This window comes from Salmo trutta, chromosome 12 (assembly GCF_901001165.1).
Source record: "Salmo trutta chromosome 12, fSalTru1.1, whole genome shotgun sequence".
Classification (NCBI taxonomy): Eukaryota; Metazoa; Chordata; class Actinopteri; order Salmoniformes; family Salmonidae; genus Salmo; species Salmo trutta.
This window is the reverse complement of record NC_042968.1, coordinates 94,758,428-94,779,933: the sequence shown is the minus strand read 5'-3', so window position 1 is coordinate 94,779,933 and position 21,506 is coordinate 94,758,428. Positions and strand designations below refer to the sequence as shown.

The 21,506-nt window shown below is 40.2% G+C and overlaps 2 protein-coding genes across 3 annotated transcripts in view; one reads left to right on the top strand and one right to left on the bottom strand.

Moving 5' to 3' along the window:
* Positions 1-3,187, bottom strand: part of vps36 (vacuolar protein sorting 36 homolog) — a gene marked incomplete in the record, with an annotated part of 30,860 nt that extends 27,673 nt beyond the window's left edge. The window contains 5 exon segments of the mRNA XM_029770397.1: positions 689-778; positions 1,886-2,000; positions 2,329-2,399; positions 2,609-2,677; positions 3,000-3,187. Coding sequence (XP_029626257.1) covers positions 689-778; positions 1,886-2,000; positions 2,329-2,399; positions 2,609-2,677; positions 3,000-3,095 — 441 coding nt within the window.
* A 212-nt stretch (positions 3,188-3,399) lies between these two features.
* Positions 3,400-21,506, top strand: part of proser1 (proline and serine rich 1) — a 27,114-nt gene continuing 9,007 nt past the window's right edge. The window contains exons 1-9 of one of the 2 annotated variants that reach the window (XM_029770395.1): positions 3,400-3,988; positions 4,500-4,565; positions 5,883-5,951; positions 8,402-8,496; positions 12,700-12,793; positions 15,382-15,492; positions 18,940-19,029; positions 19,550-19,628; positions 20,632-20,724. In XM_029770395.1, the coding sequence (XP_029626255.1) occupies positions 3,944-3,988; positions 4,500-4,565; positions 5,883-5,951; positions 8,402-8,496; positions 12,700-12,793; positions 15,382-15,492; positions 18,940-19,029; positions 19,550-19,628; positions 20,632-20,724 (742 nt within the window). In that variant the 5' untranslated portion in view covers positions 3,400-3,943. The remainder of the gene's footprint in view (positions 3,989-4,499; positions 4,566-5,882; positions 5,952-8,401; positions 8,497-12,699; positions 12,794-15,381; positions 15,493-18,939; positions 19,030-19,549; positions 19,629-20,631; positions 20,725-21,506) is intronic. The other variant, XM_029770396.1, reaches the window with a different exon arrangement.

Below are 21,506 nucleotides of genomic sequence, written 5' to 3'. Positions count from 1 at the left end.
AGAGGAGAGGAGAGTATAGCAGAGGAGAGTATAGCAGAGGAGAGGAGAGTATAGCAGAGGAGAGTATAGCAGAGGAGAGGAGAGTATAGCAGAGGAGAGGAGAGTATAGCAGAGCAGAGGAGAGTATAGCAGAGGAGAGGAGAGTATAGCAGAGGAGAGGAGAGCAGAGCAGAGGAGAGTATAGCAGAGGAGAGGAGAGTATAGCAGAGGAGAGTATAGCAGAGGAGAGTATAGCAGAGGAGAGGAGAGCAGAGGAGAGGAGAGTATAGCAGAGGAGAGTATAGCAGAGGAGAGGAGAGTATAGCAGAGGAGGGAGAGTATAGCAGAGGAGAGTATAGCAGAGGAGAGGAGAGTATAGCAGAGCAGAGGAGAGTATAGCAGAGGAGAGGAGAGTATAGCAGAGCAGAGGAGAGTATAGCAGAGGAGAGGAGAGTATAGCAGAGGAGAGGAGAGTATAGCAGAGGAGAGTATAGCAGAGGAGAGGAGAGTATAGCAGAGGAGAGTATAGCAGAGGAGAGGAGAGTATAGCAGAGGAGAGTATAGCAGAGGAGAGTATAGCAGAGGAGAGGAGAGTATAGCAGAGGACAGGAGAGGAGAGTATAGCAGAGGAGAGTATAGCAGAGGACAGGAGAGTATAGCAGAGGAGAGTATAGTAGAGTAGATTGTCTGTTCTATGACGACCTCTGACCTGTGAGTTGGTTGCCGTAGGGATGGGTTGTGACATGGGCGTACTCTCCCATCTCTTCTGGCTCAACTCCTCGGTCAGCCTTCGGAAGAACTACCCACACACAGACAGACACCATGATGGCTCAGAGTCAGTATAGAAAAACAAACACGATGCCATTTTGGCTCTAAATCTGCACGTATCGGACTACAGTTTCACTCACTGCTCATTCAATGGTATTTACATTTGGGTACATTTACATTTCAGTCATTCAGCAGATGCTCTTATCCAGAGAGACTTACAGGATTAATTAGGGTTAAGTCCCGTTGCTCAAGGGAACAGACCGATTTTTTTCACCTCGGGGATTGGAACCAGTGACCTTTCGGTTACAGTCTGTTCACGCGATTAACAACTGAGCCACACAAGACCAATCACATATTTACAGTGTCACTAGGCAGTATCCAATGGTACTACTCTCATAGTATCACTAGCTACTGTGTTGTGTACAGTAATTCAGCTTTTACAAATAGAGCCTATAATAACAACAATAACAACAAATGTCTACTGACTACCAAGTACGATGAACTGGATAGATAAGAGCATCTGCTAAATGACTGAAATGCAAATGTGAGTACGGCCTACATACAGTAATAGTAATAATACTAATAATATAATAGTAATAATAGTAATACAATTAATAGTAATAATAATACTATTAATAATAATACTATAATAGTAATAATAATACCATCAATAATAATAATACTATTAATAATAGTGAGTTTTGACCCTACGGGGGCGTGTTCTGACCCTACGGGGGTGTGTTCTGACCCTACGGGGGCGTGTTTTGACCCTACGGGGAGGTGTTTTGACCCTACGGGGAGGTGTTTTGACCCTACGGGGAGGTGTTTTGACCCTACGGGGACGGGGGGCGTGTTCCGACCCTACGGAGACGGGGGCGGTACCAGGAGTTTTTTTTCCCTGACGTCCTCAAGGTTGAAGATACCCAGGTTAGGACAAGTAATGCTTTAGAAAATAAACAGCGCCATTGATGACTAGCATATAATAATAATAATAATAATACTATAATAATAGTAATATAAATTATACTATAATAATAATAGTAATAATATTATAATAGTAATATAATAATACTATAATAGTAATATTAATAATACTATAATTGTAATAATAATACTACTATATTATTAGTATTACTACCTCTATCTGTCCATGCTCTTTGAAGGACAGTTTGAAGTAGGAGAACTTGCTCTGCTGGTAGGGTCCTGGCTCCTTATTGGCCGGGGAAGCGTGCAGGTGGACCACTATCTTGGCACTGCAGCGTCAGACAGAGAGAGAGAGAGAGAGAGAGAGAGAGAGAGAGAGACAGAGAGAGAGAGAGACAGAGACAGAGAGAGAGACAGAGACAGAGAGAGAGAGACAGAGAGACAGACAGAGAGAGAGAGAGAGACAGAGAGAGAGAGAGAGGATGTTCTGTCATAGATCAATGATGAAAGCATAGTCAAGAGAGAGAGAGAGAAGGTGTTCTGTTTTATCCAAGCGACTTACAGTAGTCACGCGTACATACATGTGACATGTGAGTTGTCCTGCTACAAAGTGGTGGGTATTGTTTCAATAGGCTACATGGTTTAATTAGGAGTCACCTCTTTCCGATACCCGCAGCTTGTTCCTCAAAGTAGATGATCTGAGAAAGGGGTATGGCTATGCAGCATTCCTACACACACACACACACACACACACACACACACACACACACACACACACACACACACACACACACACGTTAAGAGAGTAAATACTAGACACCATCATAATCAGGAACATAGAAAAGGTCAGGAAAAGCATCAAAAATCACACTGGCTATTATGCAGATAAAGCTGTTGGAGGGTGTTACCCATATATTTTTATAAAGTGTCACTTTACATGATTCTTCAGGTCCCTCCATATCAACTGGTGAGTACTCAGCAGAACAATTCCAACATCCAACTTGGCCTGGTGCAAAGACAGAGCGAGAGAGGGACAACAAACGGTCAGATATATGGGTCATGCAGAAATGTGTATTTAGTCTGACAGCACTGTTGTAAACATCAACAATGACCTCGTAAACATGTTTGTCAAGGCAACAAAAAAACAACAACAAAAAAACACGCCCATGCAACCAACCAGTGACGTTATTTTATTTCCGATTAGCTAGTTGACTAGATTTATTCCACTATTTCAAAATAACACATTTAGCTAGATGGCTAGCTAACAATGTAACGTTGGCTAACTTGGCTAACTAGCTGTTTTCCTTGCGAACTAGTTAACATCATACCTTGTCTTCTCCGTCATAAAGTTTGACACCTCGTTGTTGAATCACCAATGTTTCATTCATTTCCAGAAGACCATTTGACCATGTGAATCTGTCCATGTTTTACTTGAATCAACACAAAATACAAGTATAAATAAATATTTGCCAACTTCTCACAGATCCGACGTCATTTTCATTTCTACTTCCTCAAGGGTGTTCAAAAATGTGCCTGTTTGCGCCCCGCTGCCTGAATAAAAATGATGATCAATAAATATATTATTTCACAGTATCTGCCTAAATAAAATATGAGAATACAATGGTCGTATCATAATCTGTGTTAATATATAGTTCCACTTCAAAACAAAAAATATTTGTTCTGAGAAAGTGATATTTTTACTCATGTTTTTGAATGGGGTCCTAACAAAGGAAGTTGTCGCAGCGGTGTTAGTTGTTTTTTTATTGTGGCTGTTATGTACAGTTCAAAAATATGTCGATAAACTAAATGTACATACGATAGACATTTTCAAACGCTTCGGTTGGATGAATTAATTGATGTATTCATTTTCCATAGAGCATTTGACACCTTTCTGCTCTGGGCTAACAAACTGCAGAGCTAAGCTAACATTAGCCAAAGCTGTCAAGTAGCCATTCTACACAGCTTTGCAACACTTTCTTGCTAGCTAACTAGCTAGCAATAGATTTTTTTTTTTTAACGAGGACAACAAAGAAAACGTCGCAAATACTGTGCCGTTTGTGAATATACTTTGTCTTAAAGTCACATTATGAAGTGTATAGCTCTATTTTAATAGTAAGTTACCGGTAGTTTGTCCGTTTTTAGATTATGTCAGTTATATTGGTTGTACTATAACGTTAGCTAACTCACGTCCACTGACTCAAGCTAAGACAGCCAGGTGGCTATTTATCAAGAGGTAACACTGAGAAGCAGAGATCGTGTTATCTAATCAAACATGGATAAGAAATCATTCGACATCGTTTTAGACGAAATCAGGAAGGTAAGTTTGGTTCAGTTAACTAGCCAAGTGGCTAATAAAATAATTTTTTTACACCTAAACGAGAATCTGGGTTAACACGAGTCAGGAGACTGAATATGGCAATAATACTTTTAAGCCGAGGAAGCAGCCATTCAACTTGCCATTTTCAAGCTTGATACAGTTCAAATACGTTAGGTACTTACCAAATCATTTCTCGATGAGCAACTACAGTCTTTACGGCCGGTAAGTACTTCCAAAAAAGGTACACAATGACGATAGAACTCCATTCTTTGTTAAGTATCGAAAGTATTTTTGACATTATTACGCTTGAACAGCTGGTAAATGGCAAGTTGACTGGATGAAAGGAGAATCGCCATATTCAACACCTCCTGTAAGCCCAGATTCTGGTCCACGGCTCAGCTATCTGGCTATGGAGACCATAGCAGACGTTATCCACACCACTGACTGATTTCTGTACACTAGGAGTCATTTCCAATGGTTTTTACTGGGCTTCTTCTTGTTCTCTCTGCAGTGCGTGCTAACAGATCAGCGGATTAAGGCGATAGAGCAGGTGCACGGGTACTTCTCCAGCGAACAGGTACAGTAGCTAGCAAACAGAGAAGGTTGATGAAGGACAGCCGGTCACAGAGAAGGTTGATGAATGATAGCCAGTCACAGAGAAGGTTGATGAAGGACAGCCAGACACTGAGAAGGTTGATGAATGACAGCTAGCAAACAGAGAAGGTTGATGAAGGACAGCCAGTCACAGAGAAGGTTGATGAATGACAGCCAGTCACAGAGAAGGTTGATGAAGGACAGCCAGTCACAGAGAAGGTTGATGAAGGACAGCCAGTCACAGAGAAAGTTGATGAAGGACAGCCAGTCACTGAGAAGGTTGATAAATGACACCCAGTCACAGAGAAGGTTGATGAATGACACCCAGTCACAGAGAAGGTTGATGAAGGACAGCCAGTCACTGAGAAAGTTGATGAAGGACAGCCAGTCACTGAGAAGGTTGATAAATGACAGCCAGTCACTGAGAAGGTTGATAAATGACAGCCAGTCACTGAGAAGGTTGATAAATGACAGCCAGTCACTGAGAAGGTTGATAAATGACAGCCAGTCACTGAGAAGGTTGATAAATGACAGCCAGTCACTGAGAAGGTTGATGAAGGACAGCCGGTCACAGAGAAGGTTGATAAATGACAGCCAGTCACTGAGAAGGTTGATGAAGGACAGCCGGTCACTGAGAAGGTTGATGAATGACAGCCAGTCACTGAGAAGGTTGATGAATGACAGCCAGTCACTGAGAAGGTTGATGAAGGACAGCCGGTCACTGAGAAGGTTGATGAATGACAGCCAGTCACAGAGAAGGTTGATGAAGGACAGCCGGTCACAGAGAAGGTTGATAAATGACAGCCAGTCACTGAGAAGGTTGATGAAGGACAGCCGGTCACTGAGAAGGTTGATGAATGACAGCCAGTCACTGAGAAGGTTGATGAATGACAGCCAGTCACTGAGAAGGTTGATGAAGGACAGCCAGTCACAGAGAAGGTTGATGAATGACAGCCGGTCACAGAGAAGGTTGATGAATGACAGCCAGTCACTGAGAAGGTTGATGAATGACAGCCAGTCACTGAGAAGGTTGATGAAGGACAGCCGGTCACAGAGAAGGTTGATGAATGACAGCCGGTCACAGAGAAGGTTGATGAAGGACAGCCAGTCACAGAGAAGGTTGATGAATGACAGCCGGTCACTGAGAAGGTTGATGAATGACAGCCAGTCACAGAGAAGGTTGATGAATGACAGCCAGTCACAGAGATATGCTAACCCTTCCCCCCTTCTCCCTCCAGGTAATAGACATGCTAACCCCCCCCCCCCCCCCCCCCCCCCCCACCCCCCTTTCTCCCTGCAGGTAATGGACATGCTGAAGTACTTCTCCTGGGCAGAGCCTCAGATCAAAGCTGTCAAAGCTCTTCAACATGTGAGTGACGACAACAACAACTCTAAAGTTTTGTGTATTACTGTGTAAACAGTAGATAGACGGTGCATTCTGAAAGTATTCAGACCCCTTGACTTTTTTCACATTTTGTTACGTTACAGCCTTATTCTAAATGGATTAAATATAACATTTTCCTCATCAATCAACACACAAGACCCCATAATGAGAAAGCGAAAACAGGTTTTTATACATTTTTGCAAAAAGCAGCTATGAGGTTGAAGGAATTGTCCGTAGAGCTCCGAGACAGGATTGTGTCGAGGCACCGATCTGGGGAAGGGTACCAAAATATTTCTGCAGCATTGAAGGTCCCCAAGAACACGTTGGCCTCCATCATTCTTAAATGGAAGAAGTTTGGCCAGCTCTTCCTAGAGCTGGCCAAACTGAGCAACATCTCTGGAGAGACCTGAAAATAGCTGTGCAGGGACTCTCAACCATCCAACCTGACAGAGCTTGAAATGATCTGTAGAGAAGAATGGGAGATACTCCCAAAATACGGATGTGCCAAGTTTGTAGCGTCATACCCAAGATGACTCGAGGCTGTAATCGCTGCCAAAGGTGCTTCAACAAAGTACTGAATAAAGGGTCTGAATACTTATGTAAATATGAATTTTCTATTTTTTAAATTTTTTATAAAAATAAATATATACATTTGCAAAAATGTCTAAAAACCTGTTTTTGCTTTTTCATTATGGGGTATTGTGTGTAGATTGATGAGGGGGGAAAAACGATTTAATCCATTTTAGAATAAGGCTGGAACGTAACAAAATGTGGAAAAAGTCAACGGGTCTGAATACTTTCCGAATGCACTGAACAAAAATATACAATTTAAATGGTACAATGTTTCAAGTTGTTTGCAGACAGGCCATGTGTAGCCAATGTGATTTAATAGGATATTTATTTTTATCAGGATAATTTCTACCTGCAGGACTGCAATGTTTTTATTTGTTGGCTTCATGTCGGCTATTTTTACATAGTTGACAATGGAACTTTCATTTTAGGTTTGTATCATTTGCATTTAGATTTGGATAGAATTTTGATTACCGTAATTTCCGGACTGTTGAGCGCACCTGAATATAAGATTATTATTTTTTTTAAAGTTGCGGCTTATAGTCCGGAAATTACGGTAACCACACGACAATGATTTTGAGACACGGAGACGTTTATTAGAAATGAAATGAAACTGTTTCTCACGAAAATGTGCATATGGCAACCATAACTGACATGCAGATAAATTGGCATTCTGCGAAAGCCGTCAGGAGCCCGGAGGAGAATAGTTGGCGCCCTCTTTAGGCCATTTTGTCTTATTTCATCAAAATCGTAAGCTTAAAGCATCAGACAAGCTCAATAGTTGATTTTAGTAAACACATTAGGGTGTGTCTATAAATAGAAAAATACACGTTTTTTTAAAATGTTCACCAAATCGATTAGTCGAAAGAACAGTCGATTTTCTGTAGACCAAGATCATTTTAATTGTTGGGGACAGCCCTAATAAATACATTCCTTAGAAATCGATCTTCAGTCATTGGAAATTCTGTTTAGAGTTGGGATGGGCTATGAACCTGAGCACTATGGCAGACTCTGTCAGTCATCCTCTAAATTCTTGAAAACCGTTAATTCACTGAAGCGTGGCAATTCCTCTACTTCCCGGCCTAAGCAAGTTTGTTTTAGACTTCTGCATTCATTACTGGAAAAGTTAACATTTTGTGATGCTTTTAATCACCATTTTAACTCCGTAGGTTTCTCATTTGAGAGAAATGGTGGTCGTACCGGTCATGGATAGTGAGTTGACTGTTCTTCCCACGTACAGTCCCCAGTTGCTTCAATGGATGAACAGTCAATCTCACGGGATTTGGGAAATGGTTGTTCACAGAAACAGAAGTTCTTTCTGCCTTTTTAATTGGCTATTGGCACCAGGAAGTCGATAAGGGCTGATCATTTGCACCCGTCTTTGCTTAATGCGGCTCCCCTCAGTAACACTTTTTTTAAAACAATAAATATATATATTTTTTTTTACTTTTTAGTATCAGGAAATATTCCAGCTTTTGTGGTACCACTCCATAAGGGTGGGGATAGTAGTGATCTCAGTAATTATCTACCAATTTTCAGACCGCCTCGTCTTACACTGTTGCTTTCATGTCCAAAATTACTTTTAAAAAAAGCAGCATGTCCACTGTTTACATCTGCCATGTGCTTTTGCATCATTCTGATTGGTCAAGAGAGTCAAGCATTTTATTATTATTTAAAAACCTTTATTTTCTGTAATTTTTTGTTGTTGACTATGTGGATATTATATTATCCCCCCGCAAAAATTCAGGATGTCAAATGTCCATCTCTAGTTTAGAGATGTTTGTTGCTTGTGTGTGCATTATTTAGCTAAATACTGGCCTCCATGAATTGATCAAACTTTGATTCTTTGTGTGTTTTTCTTTCAGAAAATGGTTGCCATCCCCACTACCAAAGTAGCCAACATCCTGAACTGTTTCACCTTCTCTAAGGACCGACTGGTTGTTCTGGAGCTCATAGCTCTGTGAGTAACTCTACTTCACAACACACACACACACACCAGAGTTTCCGTTAGGAAAATGTGATGCCGGACATTACGCATTGGGTGACGGCTTTCGCAGAATGCCAATTTAATTTACCATCTACCGATCTGCATGTGATATGCATTGGGTGAGTAACCTGATTAGGGCGTCCACACACGATGCTCAGAATGACAGAAATCACGTTTTACATTACGGTAATTCATATTAACAGAACATTTAGATTATGGTAATTCATATTAACATAGCATTTAGATTATGGTAATTCATATTAACAGAACATTTAGATTATGGTAATTCATATTAACATAGCATTTAGATTATGGTAATTCATATTAACATAACATTTAGATTATGGTAATTCATATTAACATAGCATTTAGATTATGGTAATTCATATTAACAGAACATTTAGATTATGGTAATTCATATTAACAACATTTAGATTATGGTAATTTATATTAACAGAACATGCAAGTCAAGGATGCAATAATGTACGTTCCTTCTTACCGAATTCTGATGAGCACTTTGAAGGTGTTAGAATAACTGTCCACATGTACTGTTCCTCAGACAACAAGATGAGTAACGAACAGCTAAATCACTAGCCTGTACTGTTCCTCAGACAACAAGAGGAGTAACGAACCGCTAAATCACTAAAACCCTAAACTATGTCAATCTACTATGTAGGTTCCATAATGCGATTAAACAACTGACAAAAGCGCACCGCACATGCCAGCGATTTCATCCGACAGAGAGAAAATATCTGTTAGAAATGTAGAAAGTGGGGAGATCTAAAGATGCGACAACTAGCATGGCTTGCTAATATGACTAGGATTATCATCAACTAGCATGGCTTGCTAATATGGGTTGTTTATATGGGTTGTTCATAAATAATAGACTATTGGTTTCAATGGTACAGTTGAAGTCAGAAGTTTACATACACCTTAGCCAATTACATTTAAACTCAGTTTTTCACAATTCCTGACATTTAATCCAAGGTTCACCACTTTATTTTAAGAATGTGAAATGTCAGAATAATAGTAGAGAGAATGATTTATTTCAGCTTTTATTTCTTTCATCACATTCCCAGTGGGTCAGAAGTTTACATACACTCAATTCGTATGTGGTAACATTGCCTTTAAATTGTTTAACTTGGGTCAAACGTTTCGGGTAGCCTTCCACAAGCTTCCCACAATAAGTTCGGTGAATTTTGGCTCATTCCTCCTGACAGAGCTGGTGTAACTGAGTCAGGTTTGTAGCGTCCTTGCTCGCACACGCTTTTTCAGTTCTGCCCACAACTTTTCTATAGGATTGAGGTCAGGGCTTTGTGATGGCCACTCCAATACCTTGACTTTGTTGTCCTTAAGCCATTTTGCCACAACTTTGGAAGTATGCTTGGGGTCATTGTCCATTTGGAAGACCCATTTGTGACCAAGCTTTAACTTCCTGACAGATGTCTTGAGATGTTGCTTCAATATATCCACATAATCTTCCTTTCTCATGATGCCATCTATTTTGTGAAGTGTACCAGTCCCTCCTGCAGCAAAGCACCCCCACAACATGATGCTGCCACCCCCGTGCTTCACGGTTGGGATGGTGTTCTTCGGCTTGCAAGCCTCTCCCTTTTTCCTCCAAACATAACGATTGTCTTCATGGTCATTTTTGTTTCAGAGGACATTTCTCCAGTTGCAAACCGTAGTCTGGCTTTTTTATGGCGGTTTTGGAGCAGTGGCTTCTTCCTTGCTGAGCGGCCTTTCAGGTTATGTCGATATAGGACTCGTTTTACTGTGGATATAGATACTTTTGTACCTGTTTCCTCCAGAATCTTCACAAGGTCCTTTGCTGTTGGTCTGGGATTGATTTGTACTTTTCACACCAAAGTACGTTCATCTCTAGGAGACAGAACGCGTCTCCTTCCTGAGCGGTATGAGAGCTGTGAGGTCCCATGGTGTTTATACTTGCGTACTATTGTTTGTACAGATTAACGTGGTACCTTCAGGCATTTTGAAATTGCTCCCAACCAGACTTGTGGAGGTCTACCATTTTTTTTCTGAGGTCTTGGACGATTACTTTTGATTTTCCCATGATGTCAAGCAAAGAGGCAGTGAGTTTGAAGGTTGGCCTTGAAATACATCCACAGGTACACCTCCAATTGACTCAAATGATGTCAATTAGCCTATCAGAAGCTTCTAAAGCCATGACATAATTTTCTGGAATTTTCCAAGCTGTTTAAAGGCACAGTCAACTTAGTGTATGTAACCTTCTGACCCACTAAATTGTTATACAATGAGTTATAAGTGAAATAATCTGTCTGTAAACAATTGTTGGAAAATTGACTTGTGTCATGCACAAAGTAGATGTCCTAACTGACTTGCCAAAACTACAGTTTGTTAACAAGACATTTGTGGAGTGGTTGAAAAACAAGTTTCCAACCTAAGTGTATGTTAACTTCCGACTTCAACTGTAAACAGCACCCCTTGTGTTCAGTGACGGTAATACCGAACAAAAAAAAAACATTTTTAAATTTCAAAGGTTTTTTGAAACTGATATGGTCTCTGTATCTGTGTACTTGTGATGATAAATAAGGTACATAATGAATATACTGTACACATGCACCAACTTAATTACACTAAATTGAGCTAATTAACCTATAGACCGATAGCAAATGTATTTATTGAATAGGCTAAAAACCATTATTTTGAAATGTTATATACTTTTTTTCAGACAGTTTGCCGGCGCCAATTTTATTTAGCAACAAAAAAAATAACATTCTGCCAGAAAAAATGTCTATAACCAGCTAACAGAAACCCTGACACACACACACACACACACACACACACACACACACACACACACACACGCACACGCACACGCGTGTGTGTTGTAGATCCTCATACTGTATGTGTGCTGAGTAACTCTACTTCTGGGCTGTATTCATTAGTTCACACTGTAGCAAAACATTCTGCAATATAAAAAAAAAAACATTTGTTATTGGACTAGTTCTGATTGCTTCCATGAATAGGCCTAATCCTTACTTGATTTCGGAAGGCTGGGATATCCTTGAATTGATTGCGCTTGAATGTGCTAATGACTTTAAATCTAATCAGTTTCTGGATCGTATGTTATGTCATGTTGTAATGTATTCTAACTGTGTTGTGTTGTAATGTATTCTAGCTGTGTTGTAATGTATTCTAGCTGTGTTGTAATGTATTCTAGCTGTGTTGTAATGTATTCTAGCTGTGCTGTGTTGTAATGTATTCTAGCTGTGCTGTAATGTATTCTAGCTGTGCTGTAATGTATTCTAGCTGTGCTGTAATGTATTCTAGCTGTGTTGTAATGTATTCTAGCTGTGTTGTGTTGTAATGTATTCTAGCTGTGCTGTGTTGTGTTGTAATGTATTCTAGCTGTGTTGTAATGTATTCTAGCTGTGCTGTGTTGTAATGTATTCTAGCTGTGTTGTGTTGTAATGTATTCTAACTGTGTTGTAATGTATTCTAGCTGTGTTGTGCTGTAATGTATTCTAACTGTGTTGTAATGTATTCTAACTGTGTTGTAATGTATTCTAGCTGTGTTGTAATGTATTCTAGATGTGTTATGTTGTAATGTATTCTAGCTGTGTTGTAATGTATTCTAGCTGTGCTGTGTTGTAATGTATTCTAGCTGTGTTGTATTGTAATGTATTCTAGCTGTGCTGTGTTATAATGTATTTCTAGCTGTGTTGTAATGTATTCTAACTGTGTTATGTTGTAATGTATTCTAGCTGTGTTGTAATGTATTTCTAGCTGTGTTGTAATGTATTCTAGCTGTGTTGTGTTGTAATGTATTCTAGCTGTGTTGTAATGTATTCTAGCTGTGCTGTGTTGTAATGTATTTCTAGCTGTGTTGTGTTGTAATGTATTCTAGCTGTGTTGTAATGTATTCTAACTGTGCTGTGTTGTATTCTAGCTGTGTTGTAATGTATTCTAGCTGTGTTGTAATGTATTCTAGCTGTGTTGTGCTGTAATGTATTCTAGCTGTGTTGTAATGTATTCTAGCTGTGCTGTGTTGTAATGTATTCTAGCTGTGTTGTAATGTATTCTAACTGTGTTGTAATGTATTCTAACTGTGGTGTAATGTATTAGTTAGTTAATTGATTAGCAGATTGATTGGTTAATTAACAACTCCGGTGGGTTGTGTTCTTCTGCCAGGAACATCTCTGATGCCCAGAACTACCGTCCCGTAGAGGACCTGTTCCGTATTCACCTGTCTGAGAAGAAACGAGCCCGCAGGATCCTAGAGCAGGTAACACACACACTGTCCTGTACTGTTCTAGCTGTGTTGTTGTAATCTGTTCTAGCTGTGTTGTTGTAATCTGTTCTAGCTGTGTTGTTGTAATCTGTTCTAGCTGTGTTGTTGTAATCTGTTCTAGCTGTGTTGTTGTAATATGTTCTAGCTGTGTTGTTGTAATCTGTTCTAGCTGTGTTGTAATCTGTTATAGCTGTGTTGTAATCCGTTCTAGCTGTGTTGTTGTAATCTGTTCTAGCTGTGTTGTGTTGTAATCTGTTCTAGCTGTGTTGTGTTGTAATCTTTTATAGCTGTGTTGTAATCCGTTCTAGCTGTGTTGTAATCTGTTATAGCTGTGTTGTAATCCGTTCTAGCTGTGTTGTAACCTGTTCTAGCTGTGTTGTTGTAATCTGTTCTAGCTGTGTTGTTGTAATCTGTTCTAGCTGTGTTGTTGTAATCTGTTCTAGCTGTGTTGTAATCTGTTCCAGCTGTGTTGTTGTAATCTGTTCCAGCTGTGTTGTTGTAATCTGTTCCAGCTGTGTTGTAATCTGATCCTAGAGTTATGTTGTAATGTATTCTAGTTGTGCTGTGTTGTAATGTATTCTGTGTTATGTCATAATGTTTTCTAGCTGTGCTGTGTTGTAATGTATTCTAGCTGTGTTATGTCCTGTTAGAATACATTACATCTGTGTTATGTTGTAATGTATTCTAGCTGTGTTGTGTTGTAATGTATTCTAGCTGTGTTATATTGTAATGTATTTCTAGCTGTGTTATGTCATGTAATGGCATACTGTATTCTAGGTGTGTTATGGCATACTGTATTCTAGGTGTGTTATGTCATGTTATGGCGTACTGTATTCTAGGTGTGTTATGGCATACTGTATTCTAGGTGTGTTATGGCATACTGTATTCTAGGTGTGTTATGTGTTGTTATGGCATACTGTATTCTAAGTGTGTTATGTCATGTTATGGCATACTGTATTCTAGGTGTGTTATGGCATACTGTATTCTAGGTGTGTTATGGCATACTGTATTCTAGGTGTGTTATGGCATACTGTATTCTAGGTGTGTTATGGCGTACTGTATTCTAGGTGTGTTATGGCGTACTGTATTCTTGGTGTGTTATGTAATGTTACATCGTACTGTATTCTTGGTGTGTTATGTCATGTATTCTAGGTATATTATGTCATACTATGGCGTACTGTATTCTAGGTGTGTTATGTTATGTATTCTAGGTGTGTTATGTCATGTTATAGCATACTGTATTCTAGGTGTGTTATGTCATGTTACATCGTACTGTATTCTAGGTGTGTTATGTCATGTATTCTAGGTGTGTTATGTCATGCTATGGCGTACTGTATTCTAGGTGTGTTATGGCATACTGTATTCTAGGTGTGTTATGTCATGCTATGGCGTACTGTATTCTAGGTGTGTTATAGCATACTGTATTCTAGGTGTGTTATGTCATGTATTCTAGGTGTATTATGTCATGTTATGGCGTACTGTATTCTAGGTGTGTTATGTCATACTGTATTCTAGGTGTGTTATGTCATGCCGTACTGTATTCTAGGTGTGTTATGTCATGCTATGCCGTACTGTATTCTAGGTGTGTTATGCCGTACTGTATTCTAGGTGTGTTATAGCATACTGTATTCTAGGTGTGTTATGTCATGCTATGCCGTACTGTATTCTAGGTGTGTTATGCTATGCCGTACTGTATTCTAGGTGTGTCATGGCGTACTGTATTCTAGGTGTATTATGGCGTACTGTATTCTAGGTGTGTTTTGGCGTACTGTATTCTAGGTGTGTTATGGCGTACTGTATTCTAGGTGTGTTACATGCTATGCCGTACTGTATTCTAGGTGTGTAAGGTGGGCTGTATTCTAGGTGTGTCATGCCGTACTGTATTCTAGGTGTGTTATGCCGTACTGTATTCTAGGTGTATTATGTCATGCCGTACTGTATTCTAGGTGTATTATGTCATGCCGTACTGTATTCTAGGTGTATTATGTCATGCCGTACTGTATTCTAGGTGTATTATGTCATGCCGTACTGTATTCTAGGTGTATTATGTCATGCCGTACTGTATTCTAGGTGTATTATGTCATGCCGTACTGTATTCTAGGTGTATTATGTCATGCCGTACTGTATTCTAGGTGTGTTATGTTATGCCGTACTGTATTCTAGGTATGTTATGTTATGCCGTACTGTATTCTAGGTGTGTTATGCCGTACTGTATTCTAGGTGTGTAAGGTGGGCTGTATTCTAGGTGTGTAAGGTGGGCTGCAAGGCTCCAGTAGCCATGATCTCTTCATGTATTCTAGGTGTGTTATGCCGTACTGTATTCTAGGTGTGTTATAGCGTACTGTATTCTAGGTGTGTTACATGTCATGCCGTACTGTATTCTAGGTGTGTAAGGTGGGCTGTATTCTAGGTGTGTTATAGCGTACTGTATTCTAGGTGTGTTATGCCGTACTGTATTCTAGGTGTGTAAGGTCATGTTATAGCGTACTGTATTCTAGGTGTGTAAGGTGGGCTGTATTCTAGGTGTGTCATGGCATACTGTATTCTAGGTGTGTTACATGCTGTGCCGTACTATATTCTAGGTGTGTAAGGTTGGCTGCAAGGCTCCAGTAGCCATGATCTCTTCATGTGGGATGATCCCTGGGAACCCTTATCCTAAAGGCAAGCCCAGCCAGACCACTGGCACCTTCCCTGTAAGTAATATAACCTGTGTGTGTGTGTGCATCTATACTGAACAAAAATATAATAACACAACATATAAAGTGTTCGTCCCATGTTTCATGGGCTGAAATAAAGGATCCCAGAAATGTTCCATACGCAGAAAATGCTTTTTTTCTCTTAAACAAGTTATTTTCATCCCCTTTTTGTGAGCGTTTCTCCTTTGACAAGCTGATTAAACAGCATGATCATTACACAGGTGCACCTTGTGCTGGGGACAAAAAAAGGGGCACTCTAAAATGTGCAGTTTTGTCACACAACACAACGCCACAGATGTCTCAAGTTTTGAGGGAGCGTGCAGTTGCCATGCTGACTGCAGGAATGTCCACCAGAGCTGTTGCCAGAGAATTTAATGTTCAATTCTCTACCATAAGCCACCTCCGTTGTTTTAGAGAATTTGGCAGTACGTCAGCATATGTGGGAACTCCTTCAAGACTGTTGGAAAAAGCATTCCTCATGAAGCTGGTTGAGAGAATGCCAAAGAGTGCAAAGCTGTCGTCAAGGCAAGCATTTGTTATTGGACTAGTTCTGATTGCTTCCATGAATAGGCCTAAACCTTACTTGATTTCGGAAGGCTGGGATATCCTTGAATTGCTTGCTCTTGAATGTGCTAATGACTTTAAATTTAATCCGTTTATGGATCATAGCATCAACTTGGTTAGTTAATTGAATAATCTAAAATATAAAATATATTTTGATTTGTTTAACACTTTTTTTTGGTTACTAGATGATTCCATATATGTTATTGAGATTTTTAGTTTTGATGTCTTCACTTATTACTCTACAATGTAGAAAATAGTAAACCTAAAGAAAATCCCTGGAATGACTAGGTGTGTCCAAACTTTTGACTGGCACTGTATATTTTTAAAGAGAAATGCCATGCTGCCGCAGTGCAACTTAGGAAATAGCCCAAAAACCTGCAATCCGCGACCAATACATTTTCACCCACAAAATCGTTTTTCAAAGTAGCCCATATTTTGCAGAATCCTATTTTCTACGCTTTCAGCTGAGCAGCTTCCACGAGCGCTGCAGATCACCCCAGCTGGAACTTAGGCTTCATTGAAAATGAATGGGGCCACCGCCGCGCATTGTCTGTCAGTAGACCAGCTTGTAAAAAAATATATATATATATATATACTATAGTAACCTTAGTTTAACACCTAGTGTATGGAGCGATTTCAGTGCCAACAGGAATTGTATTTGAATTCTTTAATTTTGAATTTCTATTAGTCTTAACTCCAGTTAGACACATGTTATTCTAATGACTACCGTTGCTGGAGACTTGAAACGTCTAAAACAAACTAACACGTCTTCAGGTCTCAGTCAACGTTCTCATCACATAAGCGTGGATCACCAAACCACGCTCTTTTGATGAGTAACCTTGCTGGGTCTTAAAGACTTGGTCTAACAGACTGGCATTTATTTATTGCCTTAACTTACCTCATTTGCACTGGACTTTTTGTTTTCTTTTGTTCTACTGTATTATTGATTGTATGTTGTTTTACTCCATGTGTAACTCTGTTGTTGTTGTATGTTGTCCAACTGCTTTGCTTTATCTTGGCCAGGTCACAGTTGTAAATGAGAACTTGTTCTCAACTGGCCTACCTGGTTAAATAAAGGACTTGTTCTCAACTAGCCTACCTGGTTAAATAAAGGACTTGTTCTCAACTAGCCTACCTGGTTAAATAAAGGACTTGTTCTCAACTAGCCTACCTGGTTAAATAAAGGACTTGTTCTCAACTGGTCTACCTGGTTAAATAAAGGACTTGTTCTCAACTAGCCTACCTGGTTAAATAAAGGACTTGTTCTCAACTAGCCTACCTGGTTAAATAAAGGACTTGTTCTCAACTGGCCTACCTGGTTAAATAAAGGACTTGTTCTCAACTAGCCTACCTGGTTAAATAAAGGACTTGTTCTCAACTAGCCTACCTGGTTAAATAAAGGACTTGTTCTCAACTAGCCTACCTGGTTAAATAAAGGACTTGTTCTCAACTAGCCTACCTGGTTAAATGAAGGTGAAATAAATAAACTGGCATCTGTGATGAGTAACGTTGCTGGGTCTTATAGACTTGGTGTAACAGACTGGCATCTGTGATGCTCCTCAGCCTGAAGTGTTACCACTTGCGTAATTGAAGAAAGCCTTTTTTTTATAGCACAATGGGTTGATTTGCTTCAGGAGGGCGGTCACGTGTGTTTGCCGAGTCAGAGGTCCTGAGTTCCAAGTCTCGGTATGAGCTGAATCAGGGGGGGGAAACTCATTAAGCAAGCAGCGTATCGTCTTTTACCTGAGCTTCCTGAACTTATGCCTATAGGCATTAGCTAAGTGGGCCAACACAGTCTTGTAACATGCAGGAGACCTGGTTCAAACCCAGTCGGTCACAAGAGCAAGATTAAACACGGAGTGGATTGCCTATTCAGCTATATTCTTACGGGGGTCAAATTGTGTGTTTTGTGACGCTCCCTTCTAACGCAGCCTGTAATCCTCATCGAGGGGAACAGAAGGTACGTCCATACTCCAGGGAGACTTAGCTTTCAGGAATTGGGTCATAATAGCTCATAGCCAAAGCGGTTCAAACGCTAGAGCCAAATTCATAGGGAGAAAATAAATTCAACATACCACATTATTGGCTTCAGAAACCGCCAGAAAATTCTGTTGATCACAGAGACAGTTTGATTCTATCTGTTCTCCTCTACTTTTCCTGGCTGGCAAAGTACCAGGATGTTGTCTCTGGTTTTGAATCTGAATTTAAAAACTCAATCTGAATGCATATTAAAAGTTGAATATTATGAAACGTTGATTCACTTGGAAATTATAGTTTGTAAACTTGATACACAGACAATGAATGCAATATTTAACATATTGACAATATAAATATTGAATTTGAATATCAGATTAAATTGAAATTGTATTTTTTAAACTGAATTCAATATTCATTCAGTTCAGTTTAAATCAGGAAATACAAGTTCAATTTGTGCATTAAACATTCACAAATGTTAAATTCAAATTCAATATCCTAATACAAATTCAAATGTATAAAATTCAAATACAATTTCTGTTGCCACTGAAATTACTCCATGGTAGTGACCTCGTTAGTGACCTCGTTAGTGACCTCGTTAGTGACCTCGTCAAGACCCCATTGGTTTCAAAAGTGGGATAACATCACTGAAAGTTTGCCCTAGCTGAGTGAGGCACCGTTCGGTTTCCATAATAATCAAAGATGCTTGAGGTTTTTTTTTTTTTTTTTAATGGTACTTTTCAGCTTTTTTACATTTTTATTTTCTGAGAAATGTGAGGAGTGGCATCCGTTGAAAAGTAAATCAACTTTGTATGGCCTAATTTGAACATTTTTTATAAATGTCAGTACAGTATTGTCATTTGAGATGATACAACAACCATTTTTGTTTTCTATTTCTCCTGTCAGGGAACTCCTGCGAAGAAGGAGGGAGAGGAGACCCCTGCCAACACAGAGGGGAAAGGCATTGCAGCCCGCATCATTGGACCATTCAAACCAGTAAGGAAGAGGCTGTACTTTCATTCTCAACCACTAGATGGAGCTCTTTATTTCAAAACAAGTCTGAAACATGTCGAAAATGGCACCCTAATTCCCTTTTTATAGTGCACTACTTTAGACCCGGGCTCACTTTGTAGGGAATAGAGTACCATTTGGGAAGACACATCACCTTTCACAAGATCCGTTTACAAAATGTTTGTAAACATATATATTTTTTTTAAGACAAAAGTTGAATCGAACCACTGTGAGACTTAGTTTTCTGCTTCAGGAAGTCAGATTCATTATTTTGATTGGTTAGTGAGTCAGATTCATTATTTTGATTGGTCAGTGAGTCTGATGTAATTATTTTGATTGGTCAGTGAGTCTGATGTAATTATTTTGATTGGTCAGTGAGTCTGATGTAATTATTTTGATTGGTCAGTGAGTCTGATGTAATTATTTTGATTGGTCAGTGAGTCTGATGTAATTATTTTGATTGGTCAGTGAATAATTTAGTTGTTTTTCTTCCTCTCTCCTCCAGTCTCCGTCGTCCTACAACCCTCAGCGGCCGGTTCCTTACCCCATTCCCCCCTGCAGACCTCACGCCACCATCGCACCGAGTAAGACCACCTGAATACTCAACACAGACCACCTGAATACTCAACACAGACCACCTGAATACTCAACACAGACCACCTGAATACTCAACCCAGACCACCTGAATACTCAACACAGACCATAACACAGACCACCTGAATACTCAACACAGACCACCTGAATACTCAGAACAGACCACCTGAATACTAAACACAGACCACCTGAATACTCAACACAGACCACCTGAATACTCAACACAGACCACCTGAATACTCAACACAGACCACCTGAATACTCAACACAGACCACCTGAATACTCAACACAGACCACCTGAATACTCAACCCAGACCACCTGAATACTCAACACAGACCATAACACAGACCACCTGAATACTCAACACAGACCACCTGAATACTCAGAACAGACCACCTGAATACTAAACACAGACCACCTGAATACTCAACACAGACCACCTTAATACTCAACACAGACCACCTGAATACTCAACACAGACCATAACACAGACCACCTGAATACTCAACACAGACCACCTTAATACTAAACACAGACCACCTTAATACTAAACACAGACCACCTTAATACTAAACACCTACCTGAACACAGACCACCCTAACCCTAAACACCTACATTGACCGTGTGCAGTAGATCACCTGCTGGATGTTGACCAACAATAAAAACAAATAAAATTGTCAGGAAAGGAACAGAACATGCGGTGAGAGTTGATTGGGCGACCACTCTCTGACAACGTTCCTATTGGTCTGTTCTTGCCCTTAAACGTAGACCTCCTCCTCACCTCAGTGGCTCTTCTGTGACAGATAACAGAGAGAGATCAGAAAAGGAAAGAAGAGAGTGTTTTTAATTCTGTTCCTCTCAGTATGCTCTGAGTTCAGACCGTAGCCTTGACGTGGTTCAGTAGGGTGTGTGTGTGTGTGTGTGTGTGTGTGTGTGGTGTGTGTGTGTGTGTGTGTGTGTAGCAGTGTTAATGTGTTACCATACGTCTCAGGTAGGTACAACAACGCAGGGCTGGTATCAGTGGGCGGGGTCATAACGGCCAGCGTTCTACCCCCACCCTACAGCGCCAGCACCAAGCCCACAGGTACGACCGGGGGACTTTGGGGGTGTGTGAGGCAGAGAGATGGAGAGAAAGTCTGTCTGTCTGTCTGTCTGTGAGAAAGTGTGTGTGTGTGTGAGAGAGAGAATGAGCATCTCTCTTAGCTTGCTGCCTAACCTCCTGGCTTACCTGCACTTCTCAGAGGAAACTATCCTTGGAACTGTAGAGATCTGTCTTGTCTATATCCCATACATCTCTATGGCTGCCAGCTTTACCGCCACTAAATACTGTGCTAGGTGGAGTGAGAATTAACCGGCTGATACAGTGTCTGAGACCTCACCTCTCTGTTTCCTGTTTCCTGTTCTAATAGAAGGTTATTGGTTAACCAGCTGACACAGTGTCTTAGACCTCACCTCTCTGTTTCCTGTTCTAAGTAAATAATCATAACAAACTAGATTACACATTACTCATCAGGGTGTGTCTCAAATGGCACCCTATTCCCTATATAGTGCACTACTTTAGACCAGAGCCCTATGGCTCCCTATTCCCTATATAGTGCACTACTTTAGACCAGGGCCTATGGCACCCTATTCCCTATATATAGTCCACTACTTTAGACCAGAGCCCTATGGAACCCTATTCCCTATATAGTGCACTACTTTAGACCAGAGTCCTATGGCACCCTATTCCCTATATAGTGCACTACTTTAGACCAGAGCCCTATGGCACCCTATTCCCTATATAGTGCACTACTTTAGACCAGAGCCCTATGGCACCCTATTCCCTATATTGTGCACTACTTTAGACCAGAGCCCTATGGCACCCTA